We start from the raw sequence: 20,620 nt of genomic DNA, 5'->3' as shown, positions 1-20,620 counted from the left end.
GTATACATGTGTGCTGTGTATGTATATGCACGTGATGGAATGTTAAAAGCCTCATGATATAGAGTATTAAGTTTAATATTTGACACACAAACTTTTACCTTTCGTACCATCTTGAAATACTGCATCTGTACAAATTGACTGAGATATACTGTCTCTTCAGTCAGATTGCTCAAATGTTTCTGGTAAGTGGGGGAAAAAATCTTTTAGAAGAATCTTTCCCTATGATTTTATCTTCAAACAATGGAAAAACACTGAAATTAGACAAACTTGAGTAGCTAAGAGCACTAGATACAGAGCTCATGTTATTACCTCACTTTCTGAAGTTAGAAAACCAAATGGTGTCTCAGATGGGACCTGGAGAAGGAACGGTGTCACCCTGACCCAGGAGCCCTCTGGTGAGACAGACAGACAAGGGACACAGTGGCACATAGTGCTGAATCTGATTCAATTCCTCTCCAGTGTGCACCTTTCCAAATGGTCCAGGTATCAACAGTTCTATTCATCAAGTCTTCATGCCACACCTGTTGCATGGCATTGTCTCTTACTGAAGTGCAACCAACATGTTTTCCAGACATTTCATTTTGAGTTTCCCATGCTCCTCTCCTCTAGGCCATATTCAGCAACACTTAGGATACAGGAGAATGTGCATTCTGTTTCCAAGGGAGAAGGGTTTGGTATCTTAGGAAATAATGTGTAGGTAAAGATGTTTTTCAGTTTTCAATTAGCTATAAGCTAGTACCTTACAATGGAGAACAAGGCTTGCTGAGGTAAGGGTCAGAACAGCACTATGAAAGAACTTCTTATTCTTTAAGCTGTATGATCCTTTAATTACATGATTATCGCTTAAGTACTGAGTTAAATCTCCACATTTTGTTAATTCTGTTTTACCTTAATCTAAATAACAGAATTGGGAGAAAATTTGGGAAATTATTTACTATTGAATTGAGTTTAAATTGTTGGTATAATTTGGTATAATTTTCTCTGGTTGAATGTTCTTTTAGAAAAAGGTTAATGTTTGTGTAAGAGTGAAAATTTATTCCATGGTGATGTGAGATTGGATGAGGAATATTGCTGTAAAGTATTTGGTTTGACTAAGGTTAGAGGAAATACAATTCTACAGGATTATTTAAAATTGGATTTAATATTTTCCATTATTCTTTACCTATCTGCTCCGTATGAAAGGGAATTACTGAAAATAATTGGGAAACTTAGACATTTTTCTACAAAAGAAAAACAGGTTAAAATTCCATTCTCTCATATTCTCTCACAAAAAGGGGAAAAAAAAAAGAGGTTCCAAATTGATTGAAATCGATTGTTTCTTTAACAGACTTGAAAATCTGAATCATGGTTTGGTTTGGGTGAAGTGTATGACCTCTGTCTTCAGACAGGGACATCCTCTCGGTGTTCCTGCCTGCAACATGACTACCCAAAAGGGACCAGACTCCCGTTTGTGATAGATGGTTCTTGTGGGGATACACACAGGAGCTGAAGGAGCCTGAAACTCTACTATGGCTGCCCTCTGACACTGGTGACAAATCCTCCTTTTGCTTAATGACACAGCCAGGTCCCTTGGCTGCCTTTACGAATAAAGGCTTCATACCTCCTAGTTCAGGCTCCTGCAACATCCACTCTTTGTGTGTGTGCACACATGCGTATATGCACGTGCATGTTTGCGCAAGTGTTGTGTGTGAACTAAACTGACAGTCTCCTCTGAGTTCCTGTCAATGAAAATTAAAATGGCTGAGATTTTCCACTTGTCAAAACCTTTGAAAAGACAGCTTTAGCAGACTTTATTTCCAAAGCTTTTTACTGCCTCCTGAGAAAGACCTGGTGGGATCTCCTAATTTACTTCATGCACACCAATTATTAATACGAATGTCTGTCTTAGCCCACTTCCTTTCATTTGTACAATTTCAGGGCTGGCCAGTCAGCCATGCCCAGGCGGGACATGACACCATTCATGCATGGCAGCCTGTGCTTAATTCTCTCCCCAGCAGACTAGGAGCATGCTGTGGTACCGGCTCACCAAACACTTCCTTTTATCCCTTAGCGGTTACTTAGACTCATTCAGTAAGAACCTGTGGTGCCTCATCAATAGAGGTAATTTAGTCAATGGCTATGAAAGTGCTAAGTTACTTTCCTGTCTCCACTGAGGGTGTTAGAAAAGCAATGTGTTCCTGCTGGTCTCAGTGATGACACTAAAGTTTCTGATTTAGTCTCAGTATCACTAATTGTAGTTTTTTTCTTCAAAACTAAATTAAGATGGCTCATTTTTCAAAACCAACAATTTTTTGTTATTGAGAAGAGAGAACTTTAATTACTTTTCACAACTTGGCCCTCTTTAACGAGGTTCTCCATTGGCTTGGAATATATAGAGGTCTGAAGAAGTGTATCACTCTTTGCCATCTGTGATTATAAGCTCCCTGCTGAAGTGGCCAGGATGGTTTTCCTGGTTTCTCTATGATAATTCTTGCCTGGAATTTAGTAGGTGGTTAATAAAGGTCATATAAGGATGAGCTTTTAAAATACAAATGTTTATGATTAAGTCTTCCACTACCCAAGGACTGTGCCGTATGACATCAAAGGTGTGGGCTATGGAATATGACCCACCTTTGATTACCGAAGCCTGTGTTGTATCCCTGGTGCTTAGTGGTAGAGGTTATGGCTGTCGTGGCAAGTGCAGTGGTTAAGTAGTTCTACCAAAGGGAATCTCCTCCTCAAGCAATTGTTTACTGTTTGCATAGCTTTGGGGAGGTGCCATGTAAACCTTGTAACTTTTTGAGCAGTCTGAGTTGGGTAACTTTTGTCTGCTCTGGGAGGGATCTTTGAGTTTCTGGAAAATGGCTACACAACAACTGCTAGTGTTCAGAAATCAACAGCAAAGCCTCGAAGAGTGTTTGCTGTTCAAAGAGAAGACAGTTTAGGAGGAGACACTAGTAACCAATGCCTGTGATTTAAGGCAAAATTCAGTGTCCTCCAAGAATGAAGTAAGTGTCTTGGGCAGTCCAGTAGAGGCAAGGCTCTGTGTTACAGGAAAATGGGTGAAGTCTTTTGAAACCAATGCAACTTCTTCATCCTTGATGGATGTTGTCACCAAAGAGTGCCTGAAGTCACCAGCTCAGAACCTGTGGTGGGGTGGGGGAAGATAGGGCTAAGAACCTGGAAACAAGGGCTTTGTCTATTGGCTCTATCCATGGCTTGATTTGGGAAAATGTGATGGAGTAGAGTCTGAGACGTGGGCCACTCCACCCTGTTGGAAACGCCTGAGGGCTCAGGTGTGAGCAGTGCTCTCTGACAGTCTTTTAATCATAACATAGTGCAGGAGAGGAGGCTTCTCCCCAGTCGCAAGTTTATTTGGCCTTATTATAGGGGATACAGGATTAAGTATTTATGCAAATTCTATGATAACTCACCATGAACTAAGAGGCATTATGTAAGATAATAAGGAAATTCTGAAGGAGTCGAGCAGGTTACAGGTTTGCTTGCTTGCACTCACAATTACTTTTTTAAATGGTTGTTAATATAAACAGTTTTTCAGTGTTTTGTTCATGTTTCTTTTGTAGTATATAGGATGGGACCTAGACCATTGCACATTCTAGTCATGTACTCACCACTGAGCTACCTCTTCAGCCCCTGTAAGATCCTCCTCACACCAGAGAAGGACATGCCCTTTTCTTTATCTACTCTAGTCAGCAATCAGATTGTTCCTGGCACCTTTTTCTCTCATCTCTCAAGCTCCTCACAAATCTTACACCAAAATCTAACCACTGTTTTTATTTACACACTTACACACACACACACACACACACACACACACACACACTCACTCCTGACACAGCCTGTCTTATCTTTCTCTTTGAATGCAGTAGAAGCCTCCTGACTTCTCTCTCTCTCTCTCTCTCTCTCTCTCTCTCTCTCTCTCTCTCTCTGTGTGTGTGTGTGTGTGTGTGTGTGTGTGTGTGTGTGTGTACACCATTGTTTTTGTAGCTCTTCCTCACAATGTCCACCACCCTTTGCAAACTGCATGCCGACAATGCTGCATTCCTGGGTGGAAGCTCTCTGCCTTGTCTTCTGTGTCATCTGATTAAAAGCCAAGTTCTTAACATGACTCGTACTGTCTTGTTTCCTATTCCCTTTGCTTCCCATCACTCTCTGCAGTCCAGACAGCCAATAGGTCACTTCCTCAGCCCTCTGAACAAGTCTCCACTGTGGGCATTTCCCTTGCTCCTCCTTTTGCTGCTTCTCTTATCAGTCCTCCCATGGCCACTCTATTAATTGGCACCCCTCCCACTCATTTGGTCCGTGGCCTGCTTTTCCTTCTATATTTTCTGCTCAGTTTTTAACAGCCCTCTGCCGTGTTAATTATAAACATTCTCTGAAAGCCTCCCTCCCTCACAAGAGTGATAGCAGGTACTCAATCTATTTATCCTGTGTCTGTTATGTCTACAATGTGCAGAATGCCTAGCACACTGTAGGTGCTTAACAGTTACTAAGTGAATGGACCAGTAAATTCCCAGCCTCATTATTTCCACTCAAAATGGACAACCTCCAAGTGCTCTGAGGTTTGGGACCCAAGCACTTTCTATCCTGTCTCTATGTTTGAGTTTGTATCTGTGTCCATTCCCATTGCCCTCTTTGGTGTGTACTTTTGTAGTCTGTATTCTCTGCTGCTTCTTCCTTTTGTGTTCTTGTACATACTATTTTTGATCCCTAAGCCATTTCTCTTTTCCCAATTTAGTAGTTTGCTGTCTAATTTTAAATATTTTCAAGAACTGTTGCAGGGGTCTGGTGGTCTTTTAGAGGATTTGGAGCTCATTCCCCAGAAGAGACAAAGAGATGAACATTAGGAAAAGAGCAGAGCTAGCTGCAGAGCAAGGGACAGTAACGTCTTTATCCCCATGGATGGGAGGATAAAGGGACGCTGGTTGGGCATTTTATAAAGGACTTGGGTCCCTCCATTCCCTATATTGGTCCAGTTTATATGGTGCCTTCCGGCCATTCTCCTCTCAGAATCCTCTGGGAACAAGAAGCCATCTCAGGGAGCCCACTTCTTTCCTTGTCTACCCAAGTCCCTCCAACTCTCCTACAGTACTGTGGACCTTACCACAGAAATGAATCATTTCCCCCAGTTCTATTTCCCTTTATTCCCTACCTTTTCCTTCCCTCATAAACAGTCTACTCCAGTTGGCACACATGCTGGATCATCACAGCATGCTTTTTCTAAAGCTCCAAACCTTTAAACACATTGTCCCAGGTAGCCATTTACAATCACTCACAGTTGACATTTTAGGTGACACTTACGTGAGATCTCTAGAACTTACTCTTGCCTTCATTTTCTCATCTAACAGCTTAGTCACTGATAGTTAAAATGATTGTCAACGTGACAGGGCCTAGAATCACCTAGGAAACAGACATGTCTGTTAAGGAACTTTCTAGACCAAGTTGATGGAGGAGGGAAAGCACACCCTAAACATGGGTAATATGGTGCTGTTTGCTAGGGCCCTGGACCAAGGAAGAAAGTGAGCAGAATGCTAACATTCACCACTCCTTCCTTCCTGACTGTAGTTACAATGTAACCTAGCTCCTGCCCTCCAGTCTTTCCTGCTGTGTGGGACCTGTACCCTCAAATTGTGATACAAAATAAACCATTCTCTAAGTTGACTTTTAAGTATTTATCATAGCAATGAGAAAAATGTAAGCAAGGGCATAATGAAACCACCAAACTTGGTCGATCCATGGGTAGAAAGGAAGGTTTATTGGGGAATCAAACTGCCAAGGCTATCTATTGGTGGAGGGTGGTCAGGGGCAGAGAGAAGAGCAAAGTGACAGAAAAGCAAGAAGATTTTATTTGATGGTCAATGGTATGGGAGTCTTTAGGTTGATACACGCTGTTCTTTATTGGGAACTAGATGCCCAGAGTAGTTGACCTTTGAGAATGGGTTAAGGATGCTCTTGGCAGATTAAAAGAGGTTCCTAGTAAACATAATCCTGCCTTTAGGTCAATTTGTTTTTCTGCTGAGAGTTTCTTAACCTGAGGTGAAGGATTTTCCAGGGGATCCATGGGGAACTTTAGAGTGTGTGGTTCATGGAACATGTAAAGATAGCTGATCAGATCAACTGTGGTTTGTATCCAATTTGAAAGGTTGCAGACCACTCAGGGCTCCTTTCTGTCTCTGGGATATCTGCCCAAACCCATGACTTCAGCTATTTGCAGGATACAGATGAAAATGAAGGAGTTCCAGTCACCGATGTTCACAGCCCAATTTTCCTTAGAAATTGTGTCACTACTGGGCATTGCCTAATCTCTTTGTAACTCATTCTGTTCAACTACAAAATGGTAAAAATGACTCCAGTTACAGGGTTGCCATAACAAAGAGACACTATCTATGAAGCTCTTGGTAACTTTTTTTTCAACTTTTTAAAATTTGAATTAGAAACAGGATTGTTTTACATGACAATCCCAGTTCCCTTCTCCCTCCCATCCTCCCCTATCACTCCCCACCCCAACTAAAACCCTATCTATCACATATCCTTTCTGCTCCCCAGGGAGGGTGAGGCCTTCCATAGGGTGTCATCAGTGTCTGTTGTATCCTTTGGGATAGGGCCTAGGCCCACCCCCATGTGTCTTGGCTCAGGGAGTATTCCTCTATGTGGAATGGGCTCCCAAAGTCCACACCTATGCTAGGGATAAATACTGAACTTCTACAGCAGATCTCATAGATTTCCGAGGTTTCCTCACAGAAACCCATGTTCCTGGGGTCTGGATCAGTCCCATGCTGGTATTCCACATATCAGACTAGGGAGCAAGAGTTCCCCGATGTTCAGGTCAGCTGTTTCTGTGGGTTTCACCAGCCTGGTCTGGACCACCTTTGCTCTTCACTTGTCCTTCTCTGCATCTGGGTTCCAGTTCAGATCGGTGATTAGTTTTGGGTGTCTGCTTCTACTTCCACCAGCTGCTGGATGAAGGCTATAGGATGGCATATAAGTCAGTCATCAATCTCATTATCAGGGGAGGGCATTTAAGGTAGCCTCTCCTCTGTTACTTAGATTGTTAGCTAGTGTCATCTTTGTAGATCTTCAGACATTTCCCTAGTGCCTGATTTCTCTGTAAACCAAAAATGTCTTCCTCTATTATGGTATCTCCTTTCTTGTTTTCTTCTATTCTTCCCCCGACTCAACCTTCCTGCTCCCTCATGTCCTCCTCACCCCTCCTCTTCTTCCCTTCTCATTCTCCTAGCTCCCTCTCCCACCTCCCTTGCTCCCAATTTGCTCAGCAGATCTTGACCCTATCTCCTTCTCCAGGGGACCATGTAGGTCTTTCTTAGGGTCCTCCTTGTTTACTAGCTTCTTTGGCAGTGTGGATTGTAGGCTGATATTCTTTTACTCTGTGTCTAAAATCCACAAATGAGTGAGTACATATCATGTTTGTCTTTTTGTGATTGGGTTACCTCAGTCAGAATGGTTTCTTCTAGTTCCATCCATTTTCCTGAAAATTTCAAGATCCCATTGTTTTTCTGCTAAGTAGTACTCCATTGTGTAAATGTACCACATTTTCTCTATCCATTCTTCAGTTGAGGGGCATCTAGGTTGCTTCCAGTTTCTGACTACTACAAATAGTGCTGCTATGAACATGGTTGAACAGATGTCCTTGTTGTATGAGTGTGCTTCTTTTGGGTATATGCCTAAGAGTGGAATTGCTGGATCTTGTGGTAGACTGATTCCCATTTTCTTGAGGAGTCGCCATACTGATTTCCAAAGTGGCTGTACAAGTTGGCACTCCGACCAGCAGTGAAGAAGTGTTCCCCTTTCTCTACATCCTCTCCAGCATGAACTGTCATTGGTGTTTTTGATTTTGCCCATTCTGACAGGAGTAGTGACAAAATGGTAGACACTAATACAGCCCCAAACATGAAGGACACTGAGTGGGCATTTATGGCCTTAAAGGTCCGCTTCTCAATTTTTCAGTAGATCTCCTTTTTAGGGTCCTGCCTTACTGGAATAATCATTATGTGACTCAAGTGTCATAAATTAATCAACTCTTTGGGTGTTAGGAATATGCTAGTACACATTTACTGGTGTAAAGTATTCAGGACAGTAAAGAATATTATAAAGTCTTTTAGGAGGATATTCAAAAGTTGGAATTGAGAATGATCATAAATTGAAGCAGTCTGAGAAACAGTTGTAAACGTACTTTAAGTTATTTACCTGGGACAGTAAAAAAATGGCATACTTTTAAGGATGTTATTAAACTTGGCAGAAAGAGGGGAGGGTTATTCAGCATATACAATGTAATGGAAATTGGTGAGATGGTAAAAACTGTTCTTTAAAAAGGCATGTCCTCTTAAAGCTATGGATGCTAAGCCAGTTCTATCTCATGTGTGTTCCTTGTTTGTTGTATCCTACCAAGCCATGTGTCTGTTAGCCTGGTTATTTATTTACTTGTAAGTTACCAGTCATGATTCTATGCCAGAAAGGGAGAGGCTCAGATAAGTATAAAATAACAGAGCTAAGTCATAGCCCCAGGGCTGTGGTTTGCAAAACAACTAAAGTTCCAAAAGGTCTGCCAGCCCTGACTCTTGTTCTACGGAGTTCTGGCCTCTAGTCACTGATGTTGACCCTGTGCCTTTCCCTCCCTCTTTCTGCCCTGTCTACTCCTAAAGGTGATGATGGCCCATTCACAAAGGCAAATTTACAGTCCTTAATCTCTGGGCTTTGCAGGCTGTATTTTAATAAGTTTGCAGTCTTTTTTGAGTGACTGAAACACTCTGAATAGGGAGAAGTCAAGATCACTGACTTAGATTTTTGGGCAAGTAGATGTACTGGGGGAGAAGACAGCAACTTAACTAAGATCCCATTTGAAATGTTCCGCAGTGAATTGATATCAAGTGGTAATATACTTCTATCATCCAGAAACAAACTTTTGAGAAGTCCAGAAAACTACAAAGCAACTATCCACAGTCTATCCTCAAGGCAAAGACTCTTTCTTTTCCGCTCTCTCTTCCCTTTCTTCTCCTGTCTTCCTTTCCCTTTCACCTTTCTTCTTTTCCCCTTCTTTTTATCCTTTTTTTAAAAATAGGGTTACAGTAATGTCTGAATAAATGCATGTTTTATACAAATTATTCTAGAAAATACAAAATCTGTACTTGGTATACTATAATATAAATATATCTAATTCAAAATTTTAGGAAACTACATTTTCAATTTTGTATCATAAGGAAATATTTGGGAATATAGCCAACTATATTTTATGGAATATATAAACATTTAAAGTACTTAAGATCTGAATAAATTTCAATGTACAATTAGGCCAATACATTTTAATGATATAAATTAATGCATAAAGATCATCTAATGTTCCCTAGGTGGAATTTTTGATGACAAAATGTATGTAGTAGATTTGTCTGTCTCGTATGTTCCACATACAAACATTTACTCATAAAAGACCAAAATAAGGTAATGTGTTAGAAAATATGTTTTTAATTATTATGGCAGTGACTTGTCATCCTGTTTAGGTATGACTAGAGAAAGTTGCTATTTAGTTAGGAAAGACAAAATTATGTGAGAAACTTATTCAAACTTATGGTGTTTATAAAATCATGGACACAGTTTTTTTTCTTTTTTTGGAAATAGTTTATCTTATACTTCCACGTGATAGTCCACAATCCAAGGAAGCTGGGGCAGGGACTGAAGCAGAGGCCATGGAGGAGCCCTGCTTCTCAAGGCTTGCTCAACCCGCTTGCTTACACAGCCTGGGACCATTTGCCCAGCGATGGTGCCACCCATAGTGGACTGGGCCTCCCATGTCAATCAGTAATGGACAAAATGCCCCACAGACATGCTCAGAATTACTCCTTCTTGCTTCCTTTCTCTCTCACACTTTAAGAAAGCAATGCTAGAAGTGTAAGGGTAACAATTTTCCTCTAGTTTGACTTCCCCTTCCTAGTGGAGATCAGAAAGTGTACTACTTTAAAGTGTAAACACTACAACAGCAGCAGCCCTTTAAGCTCATATTTGAAAATATCATCATCAACCCCCATGGGCCAGTCTGAACAGTTCCAACACATACACATTCAGCAGCCATTTTGAAAGCTCCTAAAGGTGAAGCCCTGATCCAGTGGAGAGTGAAATGTTATCAGGCTCCACGCGTGGAAGGTGGCTAAGACTCCTCCTTGTTCACATACCTGCCACACACTCTAGGCTGGCAACTCTGATCAGCTACAGGCTCCCTGCCAGGATCTCACCAGCCCTTAGGAAGAGCCCCACCACCATCTAGAGCTCGGTGGCTCTGCAGCTTTAGCTGAGCTTCGTCTTCACCTTGAAAGGAAAATAAGCTTTCTGCCCAGGGGTGTGCATCTGAGGCTTAAGAGGTGTGCCAAGGTGTGCCGTACTAACAGCTCCTTAAGCTTTTGTGGCTGGAAGGCTTTTCTTTCACATTGACCAAAGATATTTGTGATCCCGTGACCCAAATCAATATCTAAAATAATACCATGTTTTAAACTGACTTTTGTATCCCTATCTGTGCATGTGCTGAATGAAAAAAAAAAGACAGCTTTTGTCTCATTTGAAAGGGACTACTAAAAAAAAGTGTCATGTAGTGAAACTAATTACCTCAGTCAGAAATCCAAATGACTTTGTCGATTTGAAAAGAGCCTTAGCACTTTCTGCCAACCATAATTGTGATAACAGCCCAACAAAGAATGGCCATTATTGCGCTTTAATTGCCTCAAGTAACAATGCATACCCCAGTGATGGGTCGGCTCATTTATCATGTTCATTGTGGTTCACTTGTCTCCCAAAGTGCTCGGCTTCCTTGGAACACTCTTCCATCAAGCGTCAGCTACTGGCTGATAGCTTCCCACCACACTGTTCTGATTAGCTTTTTAGAGTCTACTCCTCCTGGAGGCTCCCTTTCTTCCCTCCTGCTGGGGCAGGGACAGGGGCAGGGGCAGGGAGGGAGGCAGGGGCAAGAGCATTGGCCTTCCTGCTGCCAGACAGTAAATCAACCAGCTTAGTGCCTGGGCAGTCTCTGCTTCTTCACACAGGGTCCTGACTTCAGGAGTTCAGTGATTTAACTGTTTGGCTTGGCATGGCTCTTGGTTTTTCTTGATTCAAATGTTGATTTGTAGAAAAACTTCAAAGATTTGCATGGGCAGAAAGAGTCTTTTTGGTAATTTCATTTGGGAAAAAATCAGCTTGTTGGGTTTTGTGACTGTTAGCCATAATTTGTAAGTACACATTTTAGAAACCCGAATAAAAAGTTTGGCTTTTACAGTTACTAGAAATCTCCAACACGATGGATCAGAAAAGTATCCACCATGAGGAAAAGTGACCTCTGTGTCTCAGTGAACCCATCTGAAGCTATAAGGAAATTCTAAGGCATTTCTTTGGTGGTTAGTCTCTGGGAAAACACTTTATCACTGAGGTGTTTGAGGAGGGTGTACACTACAGCTGTCCAGGAACAGTCAGGAAGTTGAGAGTCTCCTCAGTCAAAGACAATTAACCCGGAGTCATTGCCAGGGACTTTGCAAAAATCTGTAAGCCTTCATTTTCAGAGGGAGGGGCTGGAGAAATTGCTCAGCAGATATGAGCAATTGTTGCTGTTCCAAGGAACCCAGGTTAAGTTCTCAACACTCGTAGTGCCTCACTACCATCTGTGGCCAGTTCTAGGAGATCTGACTGCCTCTTGTCTCCTTAGACACAATGTAGCCACATGGTACCCATCCACACATTCAGGCAAACATCCACTTGCATAAAATAAAGATAAATAACCTTAAAATATATTGTAGAAGCAAAGGCAGAAGGCTGAAGGAAATGCTTGAGCCTTGCAATTAGTTTGGGGGCTAATTCTGACTTTTCAGCCTATACTTTTTTTTCCGACATCCAACTTTCTTCTCTGAGTTTCAGTTTCTCTGTCTGTCAATCAAGGGACTCAAGGAAAAGATTTGTAGGGAAGAGAGGAGGGAGAAGGAGGGTGAGGGGTGAGTGGTGGGAGGCTCCGTATGCATCATATACAAGTGTGAAATTGTCAAAGCACAGATTTATTTAATAACAAATGTATTGGCCAGGGAGTGGTGGTACATAACTTTAATCCCAGCACTCAGGAGGCAGAGACTGGTCAGTCTCTGAGTTTGAGACTAGCCTGGTCTACAAAGCTAGTTCCAGGACAGCCAGGGCTACACAAAGAAACCCTGTCTTGAAAAACCAAATATATTTATATTATATATATATATATATATATAATATAAATATATTTACATATATTTAACTAATAACAAAGATTAAAATGGATCGGTTCCAATAGATTTACATAAGCCTATTTTCATATCACAGAAAAATAATTTGAAGATAGTTCTATATTTAAATCAAGTTGTCTTCTATATGAAACAGGATATTTTTTCATGCTGCTTTAAATGTTTTTAAGGATTGTCTTTGTTAGTTCTTTGAGAGTTTTGTGGAATGAGTTTTGACCTATTGATGATACCCTCCAACTCCTTCCAGATCCACGCCTGCAGCTCTACCCAACCAATTTCTTGTTCTCTCTTTCCCGCTCCCAGCAAGTCCAACTTGTGTTCTCCATGTATTCTTGGATGTGTGGCCTTCCACCCAAAACTTGTGGTCAGCCTGTCAGTGGCAGAAGTCTTAAAGAAAACTGACTTTCTTTTCTCCCAGAAGCTATCAATTGCCAGTGCATCCTTGGATAGGCCTGAGAGTTCATAATTCCATCACTCTCCATGCTTCAATTTTGCATGGCTTGACCTTGAACTGTGTTATACATACTGTCGTAACTACTATGAGTTTGTATGTACAGTTGCCTTGTTTTAAACCTGTGTTCTACTTCTAAAATTAAAATAATAGTGATACTACACAAAACAGATATAAAAGGAAAAGAATAAATGATTACAAAAAGAAAAACAAAACAACAATAAACAAACCCACCAAAGTATAAAACCAACATATTGGAATAGCATCTTCCTGCAGTCCTGCCAGGTAGAAGTGTGGTTGATTGAAACTGGAGACTTGTCTCTATGATCCTGCTCAACCTGGTGCTGCACCTGGAATGACCTCAAGTCACCTGATCAATACACAGCTTCCCTTCTTTTAGAGCAGGAGTACCGCTGAGCATCCTTAGCTTTGAAGACACTGCACAGTGCATCCATCTGCATGGCTAAGGTCTAAGCCAAGGGGTGTTTCTCAAGTGTGCTGTGGGAGCAAAAGCAGGTAGAGCACCGAGTACCATTGCTGTGTTGAGTGACAGCTTCCTGGTCCTGCTCAGTCCTGAACACCCTGCTGGAGGGAGAAGGTTGCAATGGGTATCCATACAGTCTGAGTCTTAGGCTAGCACAGTGATTTAGCTCATTGCCAAAGAAGGCATTGCCATCGCAAAAGATAGGGCCATCAAACCCAGAATCCTTCACCAAGAAGCCTCTTGCTTCCTGAGCCTCTCAATATGTGTGTGTCTAGCACTACCTTCCCCCAACCTGCTACAGCCTCTTGCCACCTACTTCTCTCTAGAGGTTCTAGCAGGTTCACTCCCGAATCATTGACTTCTCAGGCTCCTACAGAAGCTATATTTAATAGACATCCTCTCAAGACAGCATAGACCACACCTTCTCAGACATAGACCCACCAGCACCTGAAGTCACTGTCTCAGCTGATCCTCCCACTACACTCAAGGCTTTGAGAACCGTGGGTTAGACTGCCAGTGTCTTTGCCAGAGCCAGCTTGGGTGTCTTTTAAGGGGATGCCTGAGAGCTGTGAGCCTGGTGCCCCGTACTCCTACCTTAGTTCCAGATGGCTCTGGTGGTCCTCTCTTCTTGTCAGCTGTTCTGCCCCACTCTGTTCTCAAGTTCTCTTTGGGATAGGGTCATTCCCTTTTTTCACGGCTTCACAGGGAGGCAGCTTCTGCTCTGCCATCTTGCCCCAAAAATCGATTTAGTTATTTTAGAAGACTCTATAACTTGATGGTAACCTTTCCTGGAGTCTCATTTGACTAAAAACTCAGTTGGAGATTTTATGGGTGCAATATGCCATCAGTGCTCTTATTTGCAGTTGATTTTATCTGGGAGCATTTACACTTACACTGCTTGGAGATTTTCATCAACTTAAGCAAGAAAGTGACATTTGAAATGAATTAGATTGGCCAAGATTAGATTGGCCAAAGGTCACATAATCTATTGACTGTTGGAGGAATGGGGGTGCATTTTAATCTTCCAAAGATCCCTTACAGACCTTATTTTAAAATGTCTTTAGGTTTGATTATACAAAGTAAAAGGAAGATGTTTATGAAAAAATTAACCTCCAAACTTCGGAAGAATGAGGAAGCCCTAGACTCCTTTTTGTAACTGTAGCTCTGCCGTAGTAGAGTATGTAGGCCAGTAATTATGTGTGCTGGAAGACTTGAACTTTTCAGTTACCCATCACACATTACTGTGATATGGGGGTATTTTCTCTGACAAGCTTTTCCACATTCAAATGCCTGAGCACGCTGAATCAAGTGTGCAATAGCCATAAGCCCAATCCTTTCAATTCACAGGATCAAAATACTACCATCCAATGTGAAGTTACTGATATTGTTATCTTTAGAAGTATTTTAAAGGTGTTGAGAACTATTTTAAATTGTAATATATTGAAAATACTCATTATAAACATCAATTTTATAATTGTTTTTCTTCTTTTCAATTTCAGGGTCAGCCTGGCCCCCAGGTAAGCGATCCCTTTTCTGGCCAACTAACTCCAGTTTATGGTTTTTCTAGTGGGGGAGTTGTCCTTCAATCATTTTCTAAGAATTGAAGAACGCTGTGAACTGATAATAGTGCCTCTACCTAGTAGGCCAACTATTGCCCACGAGTGACACTTGGGGACTCTTTAGGGTTGAGTGAGCCACTTCACCTGTTGGGCCAGATGGCAAGTTAACAATATGCCCTCTCACTGAGTAAAACTCTTAATTGACCCAAACCAGTGCCCCAGAGGCAGAGTGACTGGGTTCATACGGGCATGGGCTGGCATGCATTAGATACTGATTAATGGAGTACGAATGCAGCCATGAATTCAGACTCATGTGTACCCTGTGATCCCGTTAGCTGCTTCTGATTCAGTGTAGATGGATACTGACTTTGTTCTCGACTTTCAACACAAACCAATGGCTGCAGACATGATTTATAAGTAAGCGAAAATGCAGCCAACAGGTAATATTTCAAACTAAATCGTATGGAAGAAAGTGAACCATTTTTAAGAGGTAGAGGAATGTGTATAAAGATAGAATTATAGAAATGAAGCAAGTTCTCACAGATAGTATAGCAAATTCAAACTCAAAAGGTCTACTGCAACCTCGGTATATAGGATGCTAATGGCCACTGAAAGGAGACAGCTTACTGTGCTTTGCCTTAAATACTGCTTTCCATGTAAACAATGCATTTACTTACTTGTGCTCGTGCTCCCATTGGTCTTTTTTTTTTTTTTTGTTTTAACCACGATGGGCTGAATGCCACTTCTGTCCTAGTTTGTTAACTGATAGGCCATTTTGTGATAGCTTTGTAGTTACTGTCACAAATTATTACACATTAATCTTCATTCTTCATGATATGAATATTATTTATAGGTATTCTGAGCTCCATATATAAGGTTGTGTAGTAATGCAAACAGAAAACCATGTTTATTATAGTACAGCACTCCTTTTCACACTAAGTAGTAAGAAAGAGTTAGACTTTTAGTTTATATTGATACTGAGAACACCCTCATTGTTAGTTCAAGTTAACAGAATAAATTCAGAGGAGACAGTTTTGGTTTCTTAGAATCTGAACTTGATATAGTTGACTGCTTTTCATGCTTTGTTTCACTCAGTGCCAATAATAGTTCTGCAAAGTGCATGTGTGTCTGGGTGTGTCTGTGCACTCTCTCTCGTGCACGCACACACACACACACACACACACACACACACACACACACACACACACACGCATGCTGGTGTTTCTGGTAAGTTACCTGGATGACATAGTAGTCCAACTGGAGTAGAGATAAAGACGGCATCTAAATCTGGAAGCCCTGTAGCACTCAATTCTTTCGAGAAAGGAGGGTCACACAGCACAATGAAGTGGCTTGGAGAGAAAATAATATTTTAACTTTCAATAGGACCTCTTCCTTAGTCTAGATCACCTTTCCCAGCATCAAAAAGCAGTTCTTAAAATAATTTATGGACATAAACATTTGAGAAGTGACCTAGGATACATCATGAGGGCATGGAGTAAGACACTGGGATGGTAGAAGAACAGGAAGTAGACATGTGTGTGAATGAATGACTTCTATGGGTGACAGAGGGCATTTCCTGCTGAACATCTTACAGAGGGACAATGCAGAGATTCCCCAGAACCCTCACACAGAGGAACAGGAAGTTGATGTGATGAGCCATTGATTTGTATTCCTTCACTCTCGAGTCGAGTCTGGGTGCTAAATCCCAACGCTTCGGGTCTGCTTCAGAGGGTCTTGTGTACGGAATGGATGGGATGCATAGTCTAGCAGTAGAGCTGTGAAATGTGGTGAATAAGACAGGTGCAGTCTCTGTTTGGTGATTATTCTGTGCTTTATTTTTCACTTAAAAATTACACATATCTATTACATTGGAATATGATAATATATTAATATCAAACATTAATATGCTTTATTGATAATGTTGACTACATGCAAGTACAAAACTTGAGGTCATGTGCACATACCTTGTTCAGTTATTACAATTAAATTATCCGCCTCTCCCCATATTGTGTAGTAGTAAAGCCTCAGAGCTTGTCATGTGATCACTGATTGTGCCTTTCTCCAGCATGTCCCCATTTCTGCCTGTTTTATACATTTATTAAGTCTAACTTTTAAGGTTCTAAAAACAAGTGGAAATCATCATACACTATTTGCCCCTCTCTGTCTGTTTTATTTCACTAGCACAGTATTCACAACATAGCACATCTCACTACAAATTCATCCATGTTATTACAAAGAGAAAATAGCTCCTTTTTCAGATAGATAATACTCCATCATGTATACATACCACAGTCTTCCATTCACGCATTAAGATACTCAGGCCCATTCTATGTTTCTTGTTGCAAGAGGATTCTACATATGTGATCATAAGAATTTCTCTCTGTGTGTGTGGCTTATTTCATTGAACATATTGTCCTCCAGGTTCATTCATATTGTTGTAAATGGTGGGATTTCATTTCTGTGGCTAAGAAAATAGCCCATTGTATGTGTAACCCATTTCTTTTCCATTCATTCACCAATGGACACTATGGCTGATCCCAGATCTTGGTTGGTATATAAACATGGGAGTGTAGAGATCTCAACATGCAGGACCATATGGTAATTCTATTTTTAGATTTTGAAGAACTGACATACTGTCTTATGTAATAAATGTTCTGTTTAGCATTTCTAACAACAATGGAAGAATTCATTTTCTCCAGATCGTCACCAAACCTTCTCTCTTTGCCTTTTTGATTGTATCCATCCTAGCAGTGGGGGCATCAACTCTTATAATTTCATTTGCATTTGCCTGATTGTTAATGATACTGAACACTTCTTCATAGACCTGTTTCCCATTTGTATATCTCCTTTGGAAAACCTGTCAGTAAAGTGTGAAGGTTCTTCAATGCCCAGAATTTCTGAGGATGACCTTGACCCCACCTGTGACAGGTTTCAAGTCCAATCCAGGCTGTGTCCCTTTTTACCTCCACCTCCTGGATGAATTAATCCTTCACTCTGGGTAGCAATGTCCACACATGTAAAGCAATGTCCTTTCTTAATACATGTTGTAAAAGTTACAGTGTTGTGTGTGAAATATGATACCTGCACATGGTAAGCACTCAGGAAAAATGAACTGTTACTGTCTTTTGGGTCATTGTAGTTATTCCCAAGCATCTTTTCTCTTTCTTAAAAAAAAAAAAAAAAACTATTTTATCTTAAGCATATGGGTGTCTTACCTGCTTATTTTTCTGTGTACCACTTGCGTTCCTTGTCCCACAGAGGCCAGAAGCGGGTGTCAGATGCCCTGAAACTAGAGTTTCAGATGATAGGCATCTGTCGTACAGGTCTTGGGAACTGAACCCTGGTCTTCAGGAAGAGCAGCCAGTGCTCTTAACTGCCAAGCCATCTCTTCAGCCCTCTTTTCTGGTCCTTAACAGATTTTCTGATCTTTGATGCAAGATCTGTGCTTTCTTTCATCTTTACTCTCCTCTACATCTGACTTACTTTATTGCACATGGAGAGATTTATTTCTAGGGTTCAAAGCTTTGGTTTTGATTCTCCTAATCAAAGCCATCATAGAAAGTAATATATGGCCTAAACATTAGTATTCATTGACAAATATGTAATAAACACAAATTACACACACTAATTGCTTTAAAAATATTCTCAGGACTCTATCATATCTGCTTTAAGAATACATCAAATTTTTATGTGGCCCCAATATCCCTGTGTGTCTTTAGAAGTGAGTAGATACCTTTTTCTCCTTCAGGCCATTTTTCTTGCGTATCATTTTTCGCAGTCTCAGAGCCATCCTCATAACTCATCTTTGGAGTTGCATGTGAACATAAAGTAGCTGTAATTCCCTAAGGAATTTTGAGTACTAAAGTGGTGTGCATGTTGTAATTCTGTATTACCCAGTGAGAAAAAAATGTAAGAGCAAACCACAAGCAAATGCCATCAGACAACTGTGCACGGAGGCGAGCAGCTTCCATTTGTGTTTGCAGACACTTGGAAAGAAGTTGAAAATGTCACTATTCCCCCTGCCCTGAGTCCCCATTTGCCTTTCCTTCCCCCTTTGCTCTCATATTATCATTGTCACTTCACAAGGTTTTATTAACATTTACTAAGCTCAAGCTGTATATGCCTTGTGAAGAATTCTTCTGGGGTAAAATATTGTACTGGGGGAACAGTATTTAACTCTCTATTCATATGTTTTAAATTATGTATGAAGCTCCTTCTAACCTAACACTTTAGAAATTCCCATATTTCATATTTGTGTTTCAATCCAGCTTTTTCCAGATTCACATAGTCTGATTTGGGGGCAAAAGGAGAGCACATACATTCCCTAAGAAATTTGAAAAATGTGTGCATGCCTTTATGCACATGGGTGTGCAGGGCTCAGATTCTGCTCACTGCTGTGTGAAACCAGTAATGTATTATCACCTAGATAAGTCAATACTCTTGCAAAGAATATTTTATTGTAACTATGTAACAGACAGAATAATAATACAAGCCCAAATGGTTTAGTGTTTGGAGAATTTAGTTAAGAATCACTGGTATTGCGGCATGAAGGACTTCACTGTACTGCAGATGGGTTCTATTATTAAGACTATACATGGTATAACTATTTCTTTATTTTGCTGTAATCCATATGTCTTTATTTTGCATGCCCATTTGCATATTTAAATAGTGTAGAAGATAGAACTATCTCCAACAAAATTAATTTAAAAAGTTCTATTGCCAACTCTATGCTCTATTTCCTATAAAATACATTACCTATCATTTCATCTGGATTAATGAAGATAACCTGTAGTGTTCCATGAATAATTGAGCTGATTATGTATTGCTTTACACCATGGAATTTGTTACCATTCTCCAGGCCTCCTGTTTTTTTTTTTTTTAAATCCCAGTTTCTCCATACAGTGTTGGTAGAAAATGCATAATGCACTTTTTCCCTAGTACCAAGGACTAAACCCAAAGCATTGCACATGCTAATCAATGCTCTGTTACTGACCTCTACTCAGAATCCCACAGTAAACTCTGCTTAATAGATACATATGTATCTATTCATTCATATTTAGTGATTATTTTTATGCGCCTGATAAACCCATTGAAGATGTCAGCCTTCTGTAGTCTGCTTTTAAAGCAGCATATGAAACTCGTTGTATAGAGCCGAGGGAATTGGGCGCTGGTGGCAGACACCTGAGTTAACATTCTTCTCTACCACTTCTGAGAGGCGTGACTTTGAGCCACTTCTCTAACTTTATGCCTCAGCTTTTCAGCGTAAAGGGAGAACGATTTGATTCAATACATAATGAAGCACTCAAAAATGGTGTATAGCACACACAGGTGTTAGGATTAAAGGCCTTCGGAAATTCCTTCTTCCCTAAGCACTCAACAAAAGTACAGCCATAAAGACTTGATGCCCTTGTACTGCTATACATTGTCCTTGCAGGTGACACTTCACCCGCTGGACAAGCAGAAGAAAATAATAGACTCCGTATGTGCGGATACTGTGGAAAAATTAAAGTTAAGAAGTTTTTGAAAATTCATTAGTTATTGTTGGGTACAGTTATCATGTAGAGGCCTCTCTAAAAATCACAGTTGTGAGTGTTCACAATATTCTCCAGTGACATGGCATGCTTTAAATTGTTTCAGAGTTTTCAAAGTCTCCCTTCGGCTAACATAGTGAGTGTGGATCTCTACTCCATCACTAAGTAAAGCTTTGCCTTTATACTTTAGGTGTGTTTCCCACTCCTCTTCCCAAAGCACCAGTATATTCTACTGCTAAATTTGTATCTTAAATCAGAACAAATCTACTCTAGTAACTCATGTTCAACAAATTTTCTTCTTACAAAAAGATAATTGGAATCGCGGGTGTGGGATGATAACTCGT

General features: G+C 40.6%; 1 protein-coding gene across 1 annotated transcript in view; it reads left to right on the top strand.

The window, feature by feature from the left end:
- Col25a1 (collagen type XXV alpha 1 chain) overlaps nt 1–20,620 on the top strand; it is a 373,933-nt gene that overhangs the window by 200,350 nt on the left and 152,963 nt on the right. The window contains exon 5 of the mRNA XM_035451853.1: nt 14,686–14,703. Within this exon, the coding sequence (XP_035307744.1) occupies nt 14,686–14,703 (18 nt within the window). The remainder of the gene's footprint in view (nt 1–14,685; nt 14,704–20,620) is intronic.

The sequence above is a fragment of the Cricetulus griseus genome (genome assembly GCF_003668045.3).
Source record: "Cricetulus griseus strain 17A/GY chromosome 1 unlocalized genomic scaffold, alternate assembly CriGri-PICRH-1.0 chr1_0, whole genome shotgun sequence".
NCBI lineage: Eukaryota > Metazoa > Chordata > Mammalia > Rodentia > Cricetidae > Cricetulus > Cricetulus griseus.
This window is presented reverse-complemented; position numbering and strand designations above follow the sequence as displayed.